This window comes from Neofelis nebulosa, chromosome 7 (genome assembly GCF_028018385.1).
Source record: "Neofelis nebulosa isolate mNeoNeb1 chromosome 7, mNeoNeb1.pri, whole genome shotgun sequence".
Classification (NCBI taxonomy): Eukaryota; Metazoa; Chordata; class Mammalia; order Carnivora; family Felidae; genus Neofelis; species Neofelis nebulosa.
Genome location: NC_080788.1, coordinates 37,955,939 through 37,976,316, shown reverse-complemented (window position 1 = coordinate 37,976,316; position 20,378 = coordinate 37,955,939). Strand labels below are relative to the sequence as shown.

Sequence of the window (20,378 nt, the reverse complement as noted above, 5' to 3'; positions counted from 1 at the left end):
GGCCAATAAAAGTAGTGAGAAAAGAATCACTAATATTGCCAGGCCCAATGGACTAAGGTATGCTGACAAAAGCTAGAATTTGAAGAAACAGTATTTTTCAGGCCAGAGAAGTAGAGGAAGGACTCACATATGTTTAATTACCAACTATATTGGATCTAAAGCTCTTTATATTGTTTTCTCACTATTTGGATTTTTTATTTAATTATTTTGCACTCTCTAAACAGCTTCAAGAGGATTGGCTGGGGTAGAATGTCCTCTCAGGGAGTGGCAGTGAATTAGGAAAGGCAGGTTATCTTTTGTGTATTGGTAATTGGTATGGGGTGAGGGGATAAAACAGTTGGGGAAAATAGCTGGTGATAAGCTTACTTGTGTCTTCCACCCTAACACCTCCCTGTCAGTGGTGGTAAAGTCAGGATTCTGCTGTTAATACTATATGATCTTGGGTAAGCCATTTCTTCTCTTTGGATTCCTTTTTTTTTTTTTTTCCACTTTAAAATGAGAGGAGTGGTAGAGATGGGCATTTCCTGTTGGTAGTCTCTTAGTAATTGGTAGAAAAGAAGAAATATTGACCAAACAATTTTGGAAACCAAGAGCCTTACACATTATGGCATGTGGATTGAATTCCTAGACTTTTTAGCCTGGGCTTGCCAGTGGAGTGAGTCAATATTATGTTTCCAGCTCTGTCCTTTCCTAATGGTGTAGTGGAAAGAATAGGGGTTAGAATCATACATAACTGTGTTTGAATCCTGACTGCTACTTAGTAGCTTTGTGGCCTTAGGCAAGTTATTTAACCTTTCTTAACTACATAGTTTCTTCATGTGTAAAGAAGGAGCGGGATAACACCCTGTGGAGATAATAAAGATTTAGTGACAACGATATGATATGAAAATATTGATATGAAAATTCGATATGAAAATACCGAATATATCTGGTAAATAATGGGTCAGAAAGGGTATATAGTTTTTAAGTCCTACAAATTCTGAGGTCAGCATACAAGGTAATACCTGATAGTATGTTATTTATACCCTGCTGTGTGCATCTGGTGTTTGAAGTGGGCTGTGTATGTGTTTCGTATATAGTTATGTAATTTCCCCCCAAGAAAATAAATGTTCTTGAGGGCTCATCATTATATTTTGCCATCCACATAGCACTCAGCACTCTCCTGGAGACTCAGTAAGTGCTTGGTGAATAGCTGACAGTTGAATCAACACAGTGGACTGAGGTGAGGTGTGGTTCTACATGGTGAATACTTCATCTTACATCTTTCATAACCCTGGGTAGAAGTTGTTGAATTTATGAGTATTAATTTAAAATTTCTTTGATTACTTATTTTAAGTTTGAAATAGTTAGAATTGACTATAAATGAGCTGGCCTGTAAGCAAGCCATAAGGAGAAAGGGTTATAATAAAGTATTGTTTAATATTGTAAATTATACTATGGGAATACTAACATTTCACATTTTGTTTTGTCTCGAAGCAAATGGTTATGAGCCTTAGAGTTTCTGAACTCCAAGTACTGTTGGGCTACGCTGGGAGAAACAAGCACGGACGCAAACACGAACTTCTCACAAAAGCCCTGCATTTGCTAAAGGCTGGCTGCAGTCCTGCTGTACAAATGAAAATTAAAGAACTCTATAGGCGGAGGTTCCCCCAGAAAATCATGACGCCCGCGGACTTGTCCATCCCCAGTGTCCATTCAAGTCCTATGCCAGCAACTTTGTCTCCATCTACCATTCCACAACTCACTTATGATGGTCACCCTGCATCATCGCCGTTACTCCCTGTTTCTCTTCTGGGACCTAAACATGAACTGGAACTCCCACATCTTACATCAGCCCTTCACCCAGTACATCCGGATATAAAACTTCAAAAATTACCATTTTATGATTTACTGGATGAACTGATAAAACCCACCAGTCTAGGTAAGATTATTCTATGATGGTTATTTGGTTACTTGGGACAGGAGGTGGGGAGACGCATTTTCATTTTAGAGTGTTAATTTGACTCAGTTTATTATTCATCATGAAATTTTCCTTTGGTAGTAGCATTCAGATTACAATAAGGATCTTTTAGTTTTAGACAGAATCAGATACATAAAAGTTATCTTTCAGGCAAAGAAAAAAAGTATAGTCAAGTTTCCAAGGATATAAACATTTAAAGTGTAATATTTTAGGGGCACCTGGGTGGCTCAGTCAGTTAGGCGGCCGACTTCAGTTCAGGTCATGATCTCAGGTTCTGTGGGTTCGAGCCCCATGTTGGGCTCTGGGCTGACAGCTCGGAGCCTGGAGCCTGCTTCAGATTCTGTGTCTCCCTCTCTCTCTGCCCCTCCCCTGCTCACACTCTCTGTCTCTCAATAATAAATAAATGTTAAAAAAATTTTTTTATGTGTAATATTTTAGATTGTTGATTAATATTTTGCAATAATCCTTACAAATTAAAAAATTAAAACCTAATAATTTCTACCAGCCTCTAAATTCAGTTTTTAATTTTCAGGGTTGATGAATTCTAAAACAAATGATTGACTAGTTTTGATTATTTAAATGAGTAAATGGTTTTAATTATTATAAAAGGAAAATTCAGCTTTGATGTGTAGTATTTTAATTTCAGCTGACTTTTTCAAGTGGATGTGTGTGCTTTGCAGGTGTGCACATGATCATGCTTTTATAATATGAATACTTGAAATTTTATTTACTGTGTTTTTACCATTATTTGATTAATGGATAGCATTTTAATAGGATTCAGTGTGTATTAGTCACTTCATTGCTCCAATACTACCATAGTTTATTTAATGCAGAATAAAACTGACTCTGTTGTGATCTCTGACACCTTTGTTGTAATATATTTAAAATATCAGATGTGCAGGTGCTGGTTTATTGTTATAAATTAGTGGTAGACAAGCTGTGGCCGGCAAGACAAATCCTGTGGCCTGTTTTTCGTGGACCTAATAAGCTAACAGTGTTTTGTGTGTGTGTGTGTGTGTGTGTGTGTGTGTGTTCATTCTCAAAGGCTTGTAAAAAAAAAAAAAAAACCAAAAAAAAAAAAAACAAAGAATAATATGCAACAGAGACCATGTTTGTCTGCAAAACCTAAACTATTTATTGTCTGACCTTTACAGAAAAAGTTTGCTGACCCCTGTTACAAATCATTCAACATTTCAGTTAGGGGGATTGGTTAGTGTTGAATTTTGAGAACATACTCGAATTCATTGAATTGGGAAATGTTTGTCTTTAATTATATTTAGCAGAATTTACCTGAATAAATTCAGTTCATAGGAGTCATTTTCAAACAACATGAATTTTGTATCACATTATTTTTTAAAAATAGCTATTGCAGGGCAGCCTAACACTTGTCAAAAACCTGTATGCTTATAAAACGTACACATGCTCATTATAAAAAATGAAAGTGCCAGAGTCCCTTCCTCATTAGTAGTTTGTGTATGCATATATAAACAAATTACGTTTTTGTTTTTCAAGAAGGAATCCTATTATACATCGTATTCTGTGACTTGCCTTTTTCCCCTTACTATAGACATTTCTCCTTGTCTGTCTTAATAATTGAAGTCCATACACATATAGACACACACCACACACACACACACACACACACACGCACACATTCTAGCTCATTTCTTATTAAAAAACTGTATACTATTCTGTGATTTAAATGAGTTCTCTAGTAAAAGACAAGTTTTTCTAGTTTTTTGCTGCCAAAAACTGTGCTGCAGTGAACATCATCTGAAATTTAAAAGGAAAAACTGTTGGTGGCTTTGATTTGATTTGATTCCCAGTTCTCAAATTCTCTTCTGGTCTTAATTACTGTATCTTGCTGTTTTCATTTTCAGTAATATACATTTCAAGTACCAGTGTGAATAGATTATATTTACATATGTATCTTAATTTTGTTATAAAGAGTAGGAATGCAAACTGGACACACATTATACTTATATTGGATAATAGTTTAAATAAATTAAATTAGAATTGAGAGAATTAAGTTAATTATTTTTATTTTACTGAAGTACTTTGCTTGAATATATTTGTTAAGTATTAATTTCTAATTGTCTACACTGATGGTCTTTTCATGCCTTTTTAGCTTAACCTAATATATCATAATTTACATTTTGTATCTTATTGCTTTAATACTTCAGGATACTTTTATCCTTATGAACTTTTCAATGTACCTGATTTTCCTCTAAAAAGATACTAAAAACAGATAGTTCATAAGAAATTATGTTCTTAAAAGCTGCAGTTTTCGATCTCTTTCTATAATGCTTTCCCCCCAGTGGCTGTTTTTAAAGAGTAGGCAGTAAGTTTTAAATAATTTTTCCATCTTTACTCTTTCTGTGAAAATTTATAGACTGCTTCAATGGGGTGTGTTTGTGTGATAATTTAAAAACAATGCCATAAAAATTTTCCCATCTTGATAACCAGTAAGTAAACCCTTGCATTTACAAAATTGACTAGATTGAAATACTGAAGGATTTACCATGAGACTTACTTAATTGGGCATTCTTTGTATTGTCAGTTCTCATTATTTGCACATTCTATCTTTGTGAATGTCTACTATCTCAAATTTATTTGTAATTCCAAAATCACATAATAATTGCATGGTCATTTTAGACACGTGCAGAGTGGTAAAAAAAAGTTGAGTCTTCTGACTCACACTTTCACACCTGTGATTGAACAAGGTGACTCTCGAGGCCTTCTTGTTTTCAGCTTTCATAGTGTAAGTGTCCTCTTCTATGCTCTATTTAGTGCCATGGTTTTTGCATTTTTGTGCTTTTTATTGGTGATTACAGTTTTAAATAGCCCCCAACTATAGTGCTGAAGCTCTGTCTCGTGTTCCTAAATGCAAAAGGCTGTGATATGCCTCATGGAGAAAAAAACATATGCATTCAGTTTTGTTCAGGCATTAGGTAGTGCTGTTGGCGGTGAGGTCGATGTTAATGAATCACCAATATATATTAAGTAAGGTGTCCTTAAACAGAAACACAACCTAAAACAAGGTTACATAGTGATCAGTGGATGAAGATGGAATCAGAGGCTTGTAGGAACTTAGTCCTATGTATTCCCTAAACCTGAATACTGGTTCAGTATTCACTAATTCATTGTTTGTGGTGACTTGTAGAACAATTACCACAAGTGACAAAAATTGATTGTGTATTTAAAGTATAATTTAATTTGAATACTAGTTTTTATTGAATAAATCCATTGTTTATGGTATACATACAAAATGAATAGGTGTTATGGAATTGCTTGGTGGTGTATAAATAGATTTCTAATTTCTCATTGCTATCATAGAATTAAAATAAAAGCCATTATTTTGGTTATGCATAAAGCAGTCTCACCAGAAAATAATTTGTGGAGGTTTATTGATTCAGTAAATATTCAAGGGAGGGAATGCTCAGTGAATCTGAAAAAGATTTATTGAAAAAAGATTTTGAGTAATTTGCAGAGTTTAAGATGAATGTATTTTAAAGCTCTATTTTGTCAATGTTTTTTTTTTTTAATTTATTTATTTTTTTTTTATTTTTGGGACAGAGAGAGACAGAGCATGAACGGGGGAGGGGCAGAGAGAGAGGGAGACACAGAATCGGAAACAGGCTCCAGGCTCCGAGCCATCAGCCCAGAGCCTGACGCGGGGCTCGAACTCACGGACCGCGAGATCGTGACCTGGCTGAAGTCGGACGCTTAACCGACTGTGCCACCCAGGCGCCCCTTAAAGCTCTATTTTGTAAAAAGAGGAATAGAAGAGGGGCGCCTGGGTGGTTCAGGCAGTTGAGCTTCCAACTCTTGATTGCAGCTCAGGTCATGAACCCATAGTTCGTGGGATCGAGCCCTGTGTTGGGCTCTGGGCTGACAATGCAGAGCCTGCTTAGAATTCTCTCTCTCTGCCCCTCCCCAGCTTGTGCTCGCTCTCTCTCTCTCTCTCTCTCTCTCTTAAAATAAGTATATATGGGGTGCCTGGGTGGCTCATTCGGTTAAGCGTCCAACTTTGACTCAGGTCATGATCTCGCAGTTTGTGAGTTTGAGCCTTGCCATTGGGCTCTGTGCTGGTGGTGCAGAGACTGCTTGGGATTCTCTCTCTCTGCCCCTTTCCCTCTTGCATTCTCTCTGTCTCAAATAAATACATAAAAAAAACAAACAAAACTTAGGAAAAAAACTTCAAAAAAAAATTAAAACCCCAAAAACAGAATAAAAGAAAATAATCTAGAAGATTCTTCAATGTTATTAAAGACTGTTTCTTCATTTAATGAAGTAACCACTTCACTTCATCACAGAATTTAGCTTTTCCTTCCTTCCTTCCTTCCTTCCTTCCTTCCTTCCTTCCTTCCTTCCTTCCTTCCTTCCTTCCTTCCTTCCTTCCTTCCTTTCTGGAGTACACACCAGCCTGGCAAGGAGCCCAACATGGGTCTTGAACTCATATGACCCTGAGATCAACAATCAGATGCTTAACCCACTGAGCCACCCAGGTGTCCCACAGAATTCAGTTTTATAAAGGGCTTTTTTGCCACTAGGTCATTTCCGAAAAGTTAAATGTCTCTGGTATTCTCTTTGTTTCTAAACATATACATTTAAAATCATTATAGGCTCATTAGAGTTTAGTTTTGACCTGTAGCCAGCTAGTTTATAACAATTATCACTTGAGACAATCACAATGTGACAAGTAAATTTAATTTTTCATTTCCTCCCCTCCTTTTGGCCTTAGCCCTTAGATTGAAACAGATTCTAAGATGTTCTGAATATAACTTGAATGGTTTTCTGCATGATTTATGTTTCTAGCTAAAATCACAACAATAGTTTTGGTATCCCCAATTTTATTAGTTAATTGTTATCCACTCTTAAACTCATTTTGTTATTATTTCTTTAACAATGAGTAATTTTAAGGTCTTCATTCATTTTGAACCACACATTAAAGAGAATTCTTTTCATTGTCCATAGTTAACTAGAAGAATTGGGAGATGAAGGGGTTGATTTATTTTTTTGCCTATCATATTAAAATCTTGTTTGTAAGAGGCCTATTTTACATGCTTTTTTTTTCAATATATGAAATTTATTGTCAAATTGGTTTCCATACAACACCCAGTGCTCATCCCAAAAGGTGCCCTCCTCAATACCCATCACCCACCCTGCCATCCCTCCCACCCCCCATCAACCCTCCGTTCTCAGTTTTTAAGACTCTCTTATGCTTTGGCTCTCTCCCACTCTAACCTCTTTTTTTTTTTTTTTCCTTCCCCTCCCCCATGGGTTTCTGTTAAGTTTCTCAGGATCCACATAAGAGTGAAAACATATGGTATCTGTCTTTCTCTGTATGGCTTATTTCACTTAGCATCACACTCTCCAGTTCCATCCACGTTGCTACAAAGGGCCATATTTCGTTCTTTCTCATTGCCACGTAGTACTCCATTGTGTATATAAACCACAATTTCTTTATCCATTCATCAGTTGATGGACATTTAGGCTCTTTCCATAATTTGGTTATTGTTGAGAGTGCTGCTATAAACATTGGGGTACAAGTGCCCCTATGCATCAGTACTCCTGTATCCCTTGGGTAAATTCCTAGCAGTGCTATTGCTGGGTCATAGGATAGGTCTATTTTTAGTTTTCTGAGGAGCCTCCACACTGTTTTCCAGAGTGGCTGCACCAATTTGCATTCCCACCAACAGTGCAAGAGGGTTCCCGTTTCCCCACATCCTCTCCAGCATCTATAGTCTCCTGATTTGTTCATTTTGGCCACTCTGACTGGCGTGAGGTGATATCTGAGTGTGGTTTTGATTTGTATTTCCCTGATAAGGAGCAACATTGAGCGTCTTTTCATGTGCCTGTTGGCCATCCGGATGTCTTCTTTAGAGAAGTGTCTATTCATGTTTTCTGCCCATTTCTTCACTGGGTTATTTGTTTTTCGGTGTGGAGTTTGGTGAGCTCTTTATAGATTTTGGATACTAGCCCTTTGTCCGATATGTCATTTGCAAATATCTTTTCCCATTCCGTTGGTTGCCTTTTAGTTTTGTTGGTTGTTTCCTTTGCTGTGCAGAAGCTTTTTATCTTCATAAGGTCCCAGTAATTCATTTTTTCTTTTAATTTCCTTGCCTTTGGGGATGTGTCGAGTAAGAGATTGCTACGGCTGAAGTCAGAGAGGTCTTTTCCTGCTTTCTCCTCTAGGGTTTTGATGGTTTCCTGTCTCACATTCAGGTCCTTTATCCATTTTGAGTTTATTTTTGTGAATGGTGTGAGAAAGTGGCCTACTTTCAACCTTCTGCATGTTGCTGTCCAGTTCTCCCAGCACCATTTGTTAAAGAGACTGTCTTTTTTCCATTGGATGTTCTTTCCTGCTTTGTCAAAGATGAGTTGGCCATACGTTTGTGGGTCTAGTTCTGGGGTTTCTATTCTATTCCATTGGTCTATGTGTCTGTTTTTGTGCCAATACCATGCTGTCTTGATGATGACAGCTTTGTAGTAGAGGCTAAAGTCTGGGATTGTGATGCCTCCTGCTTTGGTCTTCTTCTTCAAAATCGCTTTGGCTATTCGGGGCCTTTTGTGGTTCCATATGAATTTTAGGATTGCTTGTTCTAGTTTCGAGAAGAATGCTGGTGCAATTTTGATTGGGATTGCATTGAATGTGTAGATAGCTTTGGGTAGTATTGACATTTTGACAATATTTATTCTTCCAATCCATGAGCAGGGAATGTCTTTCCATTTCTTTATATCTTCTTCAATTACCTTCATAAGCCTTCTATAGTTTTCAGCATACAGATCTTTTACATCTTTGGTTAGATTTATTCCTAGGTATTTTATGCTTCTTGGTGCAGTTGTGAATGGGATCAGTTTCTTTATATTTCTTTCTGTTGCTTCATTGTTAGTGTATAAGAATGCAACTGATTTCTGTACATTGATTTTGTATCTTACAACTTTGCTGAATTCATGTATCAGTTCTAGTAGACTTTTGGTGGAGTCTATTGGATTTTCCATGTATAATATCATTTTACATGCTTTTTAAAACCTTTTTCATTAATCTTTCTAAGATTTCTCCCTATATATATCTATTCCTTCCCCCGTCCGGAATTGATTTCACTTTTTTTTTCATGTTCTTATAACATTTTGTTGTTAGTGCCTCAAAATGGTAAGGGTTCTGCTGTATTCATCTTGTATATATTCCTGTAATAGCTATCTATGACTTTGTTACATGGCAGTTGTTCAGTAAACATTTATTAGCTCTCCAATTTATTTAAATACAATAGAGTCTTTTACTTCACTCTGATTCAGTGAATTTTAATCATTTTACCATCTGAATACAACTGAGGCATACCACATTATCATAAACAGTGGCTTATGATAAGGATGGGAAATAGAGTTAGGGAGAAAAGAGGTGTCCTTCCTTTTATTATTTCCACTCCCACTCTGAACTCTATAGTTAATTGATGATTTGGATATTTAATATACCCTATACACCCTCCCGCCCCCCAATTATAAAAGATATAACATGTTTTATATAGAATCCATAGAGAACACTTACTTTAGAGAGAAATTTAAAAATACTTCTATTGTGTTCTGGTCAGTCATTGTCTTGTGTGTGTTTGTGTTTCTTTCTTTTCTTTTTTTTTTTTTTTAAGGTTTATTTATTTTTTGAGAGAGAGGTGGAAAGAGTGCAAGCTGGGGAGAGGGGCAGAGAGAGGATCCCAAGCAGGCTCCACACGGTCAGTGCAGAGCCTGGTGCGGGGCTCAAACTTACTCACTGAACCGTGAGGTCATGATCTGAGCCAAAATCAAGAGTTGGACGCTTAACCAAGTAAGCCACCCAGCTGCCCTGCCCCCCCCCCCCTTTTTAAGTTTTATTTATTTAAGTAATCTTTATGCCCAACATGGGTCTCAAACTCATGACCCCAAGATCGAGAGTCACACGCTCTTACAACTGAGCCAGACAGGCACCCCTTGTTTGTGCTAATTTCTGATTTTGTTTTAATGAAGAGGAGAATCTCAAATACTAGCTGATGTAACCCAGCATGTTCTTAGCCACTTACATTATTGATCCATATAAATAATGGGGCGCAGAAAATTTTAATCTTTGTAGTATATTGAGCAACATGTGTTAGAAGTATACAGTACTTTGAAATATCTTATTTGTATAGAGTGCCCCTATTGTGTCGCTCAGCTATGGAATTTACACAATTATAAAAATCAGAAGGACAAATTGTTTTGGATTAAAATGTTATGTCCATTCAGAAGCAAGATATTTTCCCTCAATTCTTTAATATTATTTTTAGAATAATATCATTGTTTAGAATGTTATTGTTTATATTGTTTACACTTACCTGTGTTAGAGCATAATGGTAAAAACACAAAATATTTTCATAGTGATTGAAAGAATATTTGGTTTGATTCAGATAAGAATAAACAGCCATTAATACTTAGGTTTATGTTTGTTAGTAATTTAGTTATTTCTCTTTTCCTTGACTCAGGTAAATTTTCAAAGAGAAACTAGATTTTTTAAAAATGATGCCTTTACATGTTTTTAATAGTTTTAATTATTTCAAAGGCAAACATAGAGAACAAACAGCTTTGCATTCATTTGGAGTACTCATATAAAAGTTTGTTGAGTCATCTCAAGTTTTGCTAAGCCAAATTGTATCTTCTCAAGAGATGTCTTCCTTTTCAAGTTTTTGTTATTTATTTTATTTTATTTTATTTTATTTTATTTTATTTTATTTTATTTTATTTTTGTATTCTTTTAAGATTTTATTTTTAAGTAATCTCTATACACACAACATGTGGCTTGAACTCAATCCCAGGATTAAGAGTTGCATGGTCTATTGACTGAGCCAGCCTGGCATCCCTCTTTTGAGTTGTTTTTTTTTTTTTTTTTTTTTTTTACACATTATTTTTTTATTCAGTTTATTTATTTTGAGAGAGAGAGAGAGAGAGTGGGGGAAGGGCAGAGAGTGAGAGGGAGAGAGAGAGAATCCCAAGTAGGCTCTGCACTGTAAGTGCAGAACCCGAGGTGGGGCTGGAACCCATGAACTGTGAGATCATGACCTGAGCCGAAATCAAGAGTCGGATGCTTAACAGACTGAGCCATCCAGGTGCCCCCTCTTTTGAGGTTTTTCAAGGTCTTAGGCAGTACACCTGAATAAGTTTACATCATGTGTCTATGGATTAGCGATTTCTCATAGATTGGAATGAGGAATAATAATTGTTGTCACTGAGTGTTATTTCTAATGTTCTAAATCAGTGTTCTTCTAGTTGATCAGCAAAGGATACAATGTTTCCTCTTATCCAAATTCGAACCAACTGATAAAAATGACACATAATGACTTAAACATTTTACTTTAATGTAAAACATATTGATGTATATTCATTTGCCAGTCTTTTGGTGTAGTTTAAAAGGCCTTTCCTTTGAGACTGCAGATTTCCTAGTTTTAGTTTTATTTTATTTATTTTAAATTTATTTATTTTTTGAGACTGAGTGTGCCCATGTGCGCGGTGGAGAAGGTGCAGAGAGAGAGAGAGAGAGAGAGGGAGAGAATCCCAAGTGGGCTCTGCACTGCTAGTGCAGAGTCCGGTGTGGGGCTCGAACTGAGGAACTGTGAAATCATGACCTGAGCCAAAATCAAGAGTTAGACCCTCAACTGACTGAGCCACTCAAGTGCCCTGATTGCATTTTTTAAAAAATAGATAATTTTTTCAATGCTTATTTTTGAGAGATAGAGTATGAGCAGGGGAGGGGCAGAGAGAGAAGGAGGTACAGAATCCAAAGCAGCCTCCAGGTTCTGAGCTGTCAGCACAGAGCCTGACATGGGGCTTGAACTCACCAACCGTGAGATCATGACCTGAGCTGAAGTCACACGCTCAACTGACTGAGCCACCTAGGTGCCCCACTCATTGCATTTATTTTTTTATTTTTTTTTATTAAAAAAATTTTTTTTTTTTAACGTTTATTTATTTTTGAGACCGAGAGAGACAGAGCATGAATGGGGGAGGGTCACAGAGAGAGGGAGACACAGAATCTGAAACAGGCTCCAGGCTCTGAGCGGTCAGCACAGAGCCCGACGCGGGGCTCTAACCCACGGACCGTGAGATCATGACCTGAGCCGAAGTCGGACGCTTAACCGACCGAGCCACCCAGGCGCCCCTCATTGCATTTTTTTTTAAGCAACTTGCTTTTGTTGGGGCTTTGCAGAGCATTTGACTTAAGTTTTCATAAAAACAGCAACTCTTTCTGCATTCAAATTTCATCAGTTTTATAGTATTTAAGTTTGTAATTGCAGGTGCAACTGGCATATAAACAGGTTTGAGAAAAAACACCTCTGACTCTGCAGTGCTTCTGCACTGGAGAGTAGTCTGTTGGTGCAGGCAGTCAGCTTGCCGGAGCACCAGTCAGGAAGTGGAGAGGCATTGGGGAAGAACAGTTAATAGCAGGTCAGTTAAGAGGGTGTCTGTGGATTTTCTTATGCAACCATTCTGAAAATATTTAACTCTCCAAAGACCATGAACTTAGAAGTTTATTTGTTCTCTAGCCTGCGAATAATTTAAGTGGCTTCTTCTTTGGAGGAGCAACATGGATCATAAATGTTACGGTTGAGGTGTTTTGTTGTCGTTTGTTTTTAAAGAAACCTACTTTTATCTCCCTGTCACCTCTTTGGGAGGTTTAGATGGGAGGAAGCTTAGGAGAAATAGAGAGGTAGTAAGTGAACGTTGTTTTTTACCATACAGTTTTATGTTTGTAGTCTTTTCTTAGAATTCATTATACTCTAATTCTTTTCTAATTGAGGGCAGTGACCATAAAGAACAAGGACAAAATGAAACCATTTCACAGGCATTTTCTCTTAAATCTGATTCTTGTAAAAAACTGGAAATTGTCTGTGAAGATGGTCTCCTCTTGGTCCTCCTCAGTTCTTAAGAGTGTTGTAACATTTTTTGGGAAGCATTTGGATGCTACAAAGTGAAGTATCTGGAACACTAAGACATTGTGTCATTCTTCAGTTTGGGGTTAAACAAGTCACTTGTTTATGTTTTCTTTTTCTTTCTTTTTTTTTTTAAGATTTAATTTTTAAGTAGTATCTGCACCCAGTGTGGGCTCAAACTTACTACCCTGACATCAAGAGTCACATATTCTACTGACTGAGCCAGGCTGGCGCCCTTATCTTTCTCTTTTAAATCTTGGAAGGTAGCTTCTATTTAAGTTTTAATGTTTGTTAAACAATCTTTTCCATTAAACACCATGAATGTATATTATCTGTGTTCTATTTATTTGGATTTTCCTGAGCTTTGTCACACCGAGTTCTAACTTGATGTGGGACAATATACCGATGCTTCCTAGGGAAAACTGACAACTGAGGTGTACTGGGTTTATAGTCTCAGTATTTTAGAAAGCTAGGTTGATCTCTTTCCTTTTTAAAACAGAACACTTCCTATATAGAAAATTATAATTATTTTAGACTTGGGAAGATGTATGAATAATTTATAGAAAAGGTTTGAATTTTATGTATGTATTTTATATATAGTGTGTGTGTGTGTATAAATTTGGGTTTTGCCTTCGAAAGGCAGCATATGCTTCAGCACTTCTAAATAGTTAAAATGATCCATCTTGTTTTGTGCAACACGGGTAAGGTTTCTGCTATATCTTAATAACGTTGGGTACCAGTGTTTTCCGCCAAGGGCTCCTCTAAGCATTGGATTAGATTTCACAGTTTCCTTCTCCTCTCATTTTTTTATAATTGAGTTTGCCTTCCTCCACATGCCTGATAGCCACTGCCTAGAGATCAGGTGATACAAATTCAAGGACGCAGGCTCTGATAAGTATTGGAAAGGGCATTCAGAGGTTTTGTGATTCACTCTTCTCTGCTTTTAGAAAATTTGCCCTCTAACAATTCAGTACAAGCTGTGCTCTTCTGTACTTGAATTTTGGGAAATCAAGGCACTAATTTTTTCTGTAGGTGGGTTTTTTTTTTTTTTCCTAATTTGGAAGCACTGGTTTCTGATTTCAAAGTAAAATCTAAGATTTACCTTATAACGCTATATTCCTTTGTAGATAATTTAATATTTTGATTATTGTTTTTATAGTGGCTCAGAACCCCAAAGGCATCTAATGTGTTTTTAATAAATGGGTATCTGTGTTCTCAAGGGTTATCTTGGGAACTAAGAATGATAGACTTTTTTGGGTTGGAAAGGAACCTTGACAATAAGAATCAGTAAATCAGAGTCAGTAAAGAACCCTTCTGTGTAACTGTAAATATGAAATTAAAAATCTTAAATTGTGACATTAACAAGCCAGACATTTTGGTGCAGAAGCAAGTAAATACAGTCTAACAAAGAAATTCAACACATGAGATTTTGCTAGGATGAAATTTAAAGATCAGACATGTAGTGTGTACAGTGAAGTGCAGCGTTTCAGATTTCCCAGTGGGTTGTACACCACTTTGGCCCAGTCTCCCCGGCACAAATCGAGTTCCATGTGAGTTGCACCAGCCAGCTAGAGGCACTGCATCTGGTGATCATGGGACAGGTAGGATGGTGCAACAAAGGGAGAACCCAATTTTGGCAATCAATTTCTTTCCTTTTTTTATTATATTATTAAATTTTTTTTTTTTGACGTTTATTTATTTTTGAGAAAGAGAAACAGAGTGCAAGCAGGGGAGGGGCAGAGAGAGAGGGAGACACAGAATCCGAAGCAGGCGCCAGGCCCCAGGCCCCAGGCTGTCAGCACAGAGCCTGATGCGGGGCTCGAACTCACAGACTGTGAGATCATGACCTGAGCCAAAGTCAGACGCCTAATCGACTGAGCCACTCAGGAACCTCTCTTTCCTTTTATTAAAAGGAATTTTGTTGATGGATATCTGGGTGACTGGAAGATAGTTTTAAGCCATTCCCTTTCTTGAGCTATACTACTCTAGTGCTGACAGTACTTGCAGATAGATGAACTCAGTGGTTGTGAGCAGAGATTAGTTCTAATTCTTTGGCACTACTGCTGCTAAATTTATTAAAACTAAAATGTAAATAAGCTTTAGATGTGCCAAATATGAGGATATTGCAGTTCAAAAGAAGCTGGATGTTGAATGTAGTATTAAAATTAAATCACTTTAAGGTAGGTAAAAATATAAAGGCTGAATTATTTCTACCTGTTCTCTGTAGTTCCTAAAATTTTGTTTCACAGTTTATTTTAGAGCTATATTTTTGAATATTTTATTTCTGTTCTTAAATTTTGTTTTTATTAAATTTTTTTTTAATGTTTATTCATTTTTTTTTTTTTAAACGTTTTTAATTTATTTTTGGGACAGAGAGAGACAGAGCATGAACGGGGGAGGGGCAGAGAGAGAGGGAGACACAGAATCGGAAACAGGCTCCAGGCTCCAAGCCATCAGCCCAGAGCCTGACGCGGGGCTCGAACTCACGGACCGCGAGATCGTGACCTGGCTGAAGTCGGACGCTTAACCGACTGCGCCACCCAGGCGCCCCTAATGTTTATTCATTTTTTGAGAGACAGAGACAGAGCATGAGAAAGGGAGGGGCAGAGAGCGAGGGAGATACAGAATCCAAAGCAGGCTCCAGGCTCTGATCTGTCAGCACAGAGACCAGTGCGGGGCCTGAACCCACCACCTGTGAGATCATGACCTGAGCTGAAGTCAGACGCTCAACCGACTGAGCCACCCAGGTGCCCCTTGTTTTAATTTTAAAAGTAATGATTTTAATACATAAGATGGATCAGAAGGGAAATCATTTGTGTATAATATATTCATAACATTTTATGCTTTTTACCACCTCCCCACATAAACTTTAAATGTAAAGTAAGCAATTTATGTTTACATACAACTTTCACAAAGAAAATTTTGGATTAAATTGATTACATAAAAATGTTAAGGGGCGCCTGGGTGGCTCAGTTGGTTAAGCGTCCAGCTTCTGCTCAGGTCATGATCTCACAGTTCCTGAGTTCAAGCCTTACGCCGGGCTCTGTGCTCACAGCTTAGAGCCTGGAGCCTGATTCATATTCTGTCCCCCTCTCTCTCTGCCCCATCCCCACTTACGCTCTTTCTCTGTCTTAAAAGTAAATAAAACATTAAAAAAAATTACAAGTGTTAAACCTCTGTGCATCATGGTTTTTTAAAAAAGTGTGAAAACAAATACTAAACAAAATATCTCAATCAAACATAAGACTAAAGGAAGGAACTCACAAATCAATATCAAAACTGCTAAGACTCTGTTAGGCAAAATATATGAATAGTTAAGTTATACAAGGGGAAATACAACTAGGAAACATGAAACTGTACTCAGTTACTGGTTCTTTTTTTTTTTTTTTTTTGAGTTTTATTTATTTTGAGAGAGAGAGTGAGCGAGTGTGTGCAACCACATGTGGGGGAGGGGCAGGAGAAGGAGGGACAGAATAGAATCCCAAGCAGGCTCCCACACCATCAGTGCAGATCCCAACGTGGGGGTAGAACTCACCAACCGTGAGATCATGACCTAAGCGGAGGTCAAGAGTTGGACCCTTAACCAACTGCGCCACCAAGACGCCCCTCACTGTTACTAGTTCTTAAAGAAAATTCAAAATAAGTCAGTGCGGTTTTAATCTTGTTTGTAGTACTAGACTTAAAAATATATATATATTTCTATCCATTATTGATGAGATTTGTTAAAACGTATGTTCACTGCTGGTAATAATTTGGAGTACAGCTCTTTGAGAGTAGAGTTTGCCGATATGTAGCAAGAGCTTAAAAGTACATTTTGGTCTGTTAATTCCACATTTGGGAATCCAAAGCCTAAGAATATTCAATGTAACATTATTTCTTTTTTTTTTTTTTTTTTTTTTTTTTTTTATTTATTTTTGGGACAGAGAGAGACAGAGCATGAACGGGGGAGGGGCAGAGAGAGAGGGAGACACAGAATCGGAAACAGGCTCCAGGCTCCGAGCCATCAGCCCAGAGCCTGACGCGGGGCTCGAACTCACGGACCGCGAGATCGTGACCCGGCTGAAGTCGGACGCTTAACCGACTGCGCCACCCAGGCGCCCCTGTAACATTATTTCTAATATAAAAATTAGAAATAATCTAAATATCCAGTAATAGAAAATACTTAACCTGTGATGTATCTACTATGTAGAATATTTTAAGGCAGAGTTAAAAATGATTATCATGAAGTCTTGAATATAGGAGGTGGGGAGAGAAATGGGATACATAAATAAAAATTGTTGGGCACTTACTCTGACAAGCATTAAACTAGGAGTTTATATCGGTTATCTCATTTAAGCTTCCAAACAACTTTGGAAGCTTAGACCAATAACCTAAATATTACAAAAGAAGTAGCTGAGATCTGCAGAAGGTAATTCACAAAATGGAAGTGATGGGGCCAGGATTTGAATACAAGTTTGCTTCCAAAGCCAATGTTTTTCCTGTTATATAACAGAAGATATTAAAAATAAAAAGATTTTTTTACGGGGTGCCTGGGTGGCTCAGTCAGTTAAGCATCCGACTTCAGCTCAGGTCATGATCTCATGGTTCATGGGTTCAAATTCCTGCGTTGGGCTCTGTGCTGACAGCTCAGAGCCTCGAGCCTCCTTCGTATTCTGGGTCCCCCCCTCTCTTTCTGCTCCTCCACTGCTCACATTGCATGTCTCTCTCTCTCTCTCTCAAAAATAAAATTAAACATTAACAAATATTTTTTAAAAAAAGAAGGATTTTTTAAATTGTTCCTTGAAGTAATTTATCGGTTTTATAACATCTTTTTCTCTCAGTTTTATTTAGAAAAATCTTGAATTTTTTTTTAGTAGAATTTATTGGATCTACAAAATGGAAGCACTGTTTTGAAATTTACTTTTAGAGGGGCGCCTGGGTGGCGCAGTCGGTTAAGCGTCCGACTTCAGCCAGGTCACGATCTTGCGGTCCGTGAGTTCGAGCCCCGCGTCGGGCTCTGGGCTGACGGCTCGGAGCCTGGAGCCTGTTTCCGATTCTGTGTCTCCCTCTCTCTCTGCCCCTCCCCCGTTCGTGCTCTGTCTCTCTCTGTCCCAAAAATAAAAAATAAAAAAACATTAAAAAAAAAAAAAAAAGAAAAAAGAAATTTACTTTTAGAGTGCTACTGAAGGTGTTTTTGTATTCCATATACATACATTGAAAGAGGGTTTGAGATTTTAATTTTACATGATAATCTTTACCAGTATACATTGTAAATGAAATGGAGTTTTATTTTAACAAATCATTTTGGACCTGTATGAAATTCACAGCACATATGAGGAATTCTGATTTATCACCTCTAGATGTTAGTCCCTAGATTAAGAACAAAAAGTGTGTTAAAATTATAGATCCTTCATAACTCAGTACCTAAATATTTCAAAGAGAACTCAACTTTTTTTCAGTGTTGTCTAGATTTTAGTTTTTGTGCTAACATTTATTCTCTTAAAGTGACACACACACACACACACACACACACACGTGTATATATATATAGTTCAAAATCTTTCTGATGGTTTTCAATATTTTGGAGGAGCAAATCTTCTTTTGCCTTAAAGAAAATAACTTACACTATTTTCTAAGGTGTGGAGAGAGAGACCTTAAAAATAAGATGAAGATTATAAGGCTCATCAAAAACAGTAGAAAAAAGGAATTTTTTTAAGTTCTTCTAAAATTACTTGAATAAAAGAGAAATGAAATAGAGTTATAGAAGACTCACTTATTTTGGTTATTTGGGTTTGTTTTTTTTTGTTTTTTTGTTTTTTGTTTTTTTGCTGATTTTTATCCTTTTCTTATGGATCAAGCCACTATAAAACATTCTAAAAGAGCAAAGATCTTAATAAAGCATATTTTCATTCTTATGTGAATACCCCTGGTTATGGAAGTAGAATCTTCTCCATCCCTTCTTGCCAAGAAATCTGTGACTTTTTAAAAAACATAAATATAAAAATAACTTATTTTTATTTTAAAAATTTATTCATTCAACTAATATTTATTAGGTGCCTTTATGCCAAGCACCATTCTAGTTGCTGAGAAAGAATAACACATGGTTCTTCAAAGAGTTCATGATATGGTGGAGGAATCAAAAATACATTAGTTCATTTAGAAATACAAGACCAAGTAAACTAAAAGGCATAAGCCAGGGATAAAAATTAAAGGGATTTTATTCACCAGGGATCATGAATTTATCATTTTTGTTTTGTGTAATAGTGGAATCAGAATTACTGATTTCTGTTAAATACAGAAATTTTCCATAGCCCGGGTCTTCTGAATTGTATTTATTATCATAGTACAGTTGACCCTTGAACAACATAGTTTATCTCTTTTTTTTTTTTTTTTTTTTTTTTATTTTTGGGACAGAGAGAGACAGAGCATGAACGGGGGAGGGGCAGAGAGAGAGGGAGACACAGAATCGGAAACAGACTCCAGGCTCCGAGCCATCAGCCCAGAGAGTGACGCGGGGCTCGAACTCACGGACCGCGAGATCGTGACCTGGCGCTTAACCGACTGCGCCACCCAGGCGCCCCACAACATAGTTTAAACTGGATGGGTCCATTTACGTGCAGTTTTTTGTTGTTGTTTTTACAAATATACTGTAAATGTATTTTCTTTTCCTTAACATTTTCTTTTTCTTAACATTTTCTTTTCCCTTTATTGTTAGAATACAGTACATAATACCTATAACATACAAAATATGTGCTGTTTATGTTATTGGTAAGGCTTCTGGTCAAGAGTAGGCTATTAGTAAAGTTTTGGAGGAGTCAGGTTACATACAGATGTTCAACTGCGTGAGGGTCAGTGCCCCAAACCCCTTTGCTGGTTAAGGGTCAGGGTATATACATACATTTCCATAAATGTCACTTCATTTCTTTGCACTCCTCTAGAATGTATCATAGTATGATCATAAACCTGAGCTTTCTCCTTTCCGTGAACATACAGGTTATTTCCTTTTTTTTTTTTTTTTTTTTGCTGTTTATACCAGTGAACATCCTTGTGTGTGTGTGTGTGTGTGTCTATAATCCTTATATATAAGAATATGTATTTTTGTATGTATGTATTTCTTTAAATCTTTAGTAGTTTTACTAGGTGAAAGGATATGCATGCTTGTAATTTGCTACTGTCAGTGCTTCCCTGACCCTAAAATAAAGAGTTATACTCCTATGAACATTCTTGGGAGTGCCTATTACCCACAGTTTTATCAGTAATTTAAGAAGTTTTATGAACTGACAAAATGAAAATAATATTTTGTTTTAATTTGCATGCCTTTGCTTACTGCTAAGGTTGAACATTTTTATGATCATTAACCATTTGTAGTTCCTGAATTGCTTGTTCATATTCTTGCTCATTTGCTTAGTATGTTTTTTTTTTTCTTATTGGTTTGTATTTTGTGAGTAATGCATACTAGTCAGCTCTCTAGCATATGTTGTAAATATTTTATCTTGGTCTGTCAC

The 20,378-nt window shown here is 36.9% G+C and overlaps 1 protein-coding gene across 7 annotated transcripts in view; it reads left to right on the top strand.

Annotated features, from left to right (window-relative positions):
* PIAS1 (protein inhibitor of activated STAT 1) overlaps positions 1-20,378 on the top strand; it is a 131,283-nt gene that overhangs the window by 35,721 nt on the left and 75,184 nt on the right. For all 7 annotated transcript variants that reach the window (XM_058737271.1, XM_058737266.1, XM_058737269.1 and 4 more), the window contains exon 2: positions 1,477-1,921. In XM_058737271.1, coding sequence (XP_058593254.1) covers positions 1,477-1,921 — 445 coding nt within the window. The remainder of the gene's footprint in view (positions 1-1,476; positions 1,922-20,378) is intronic.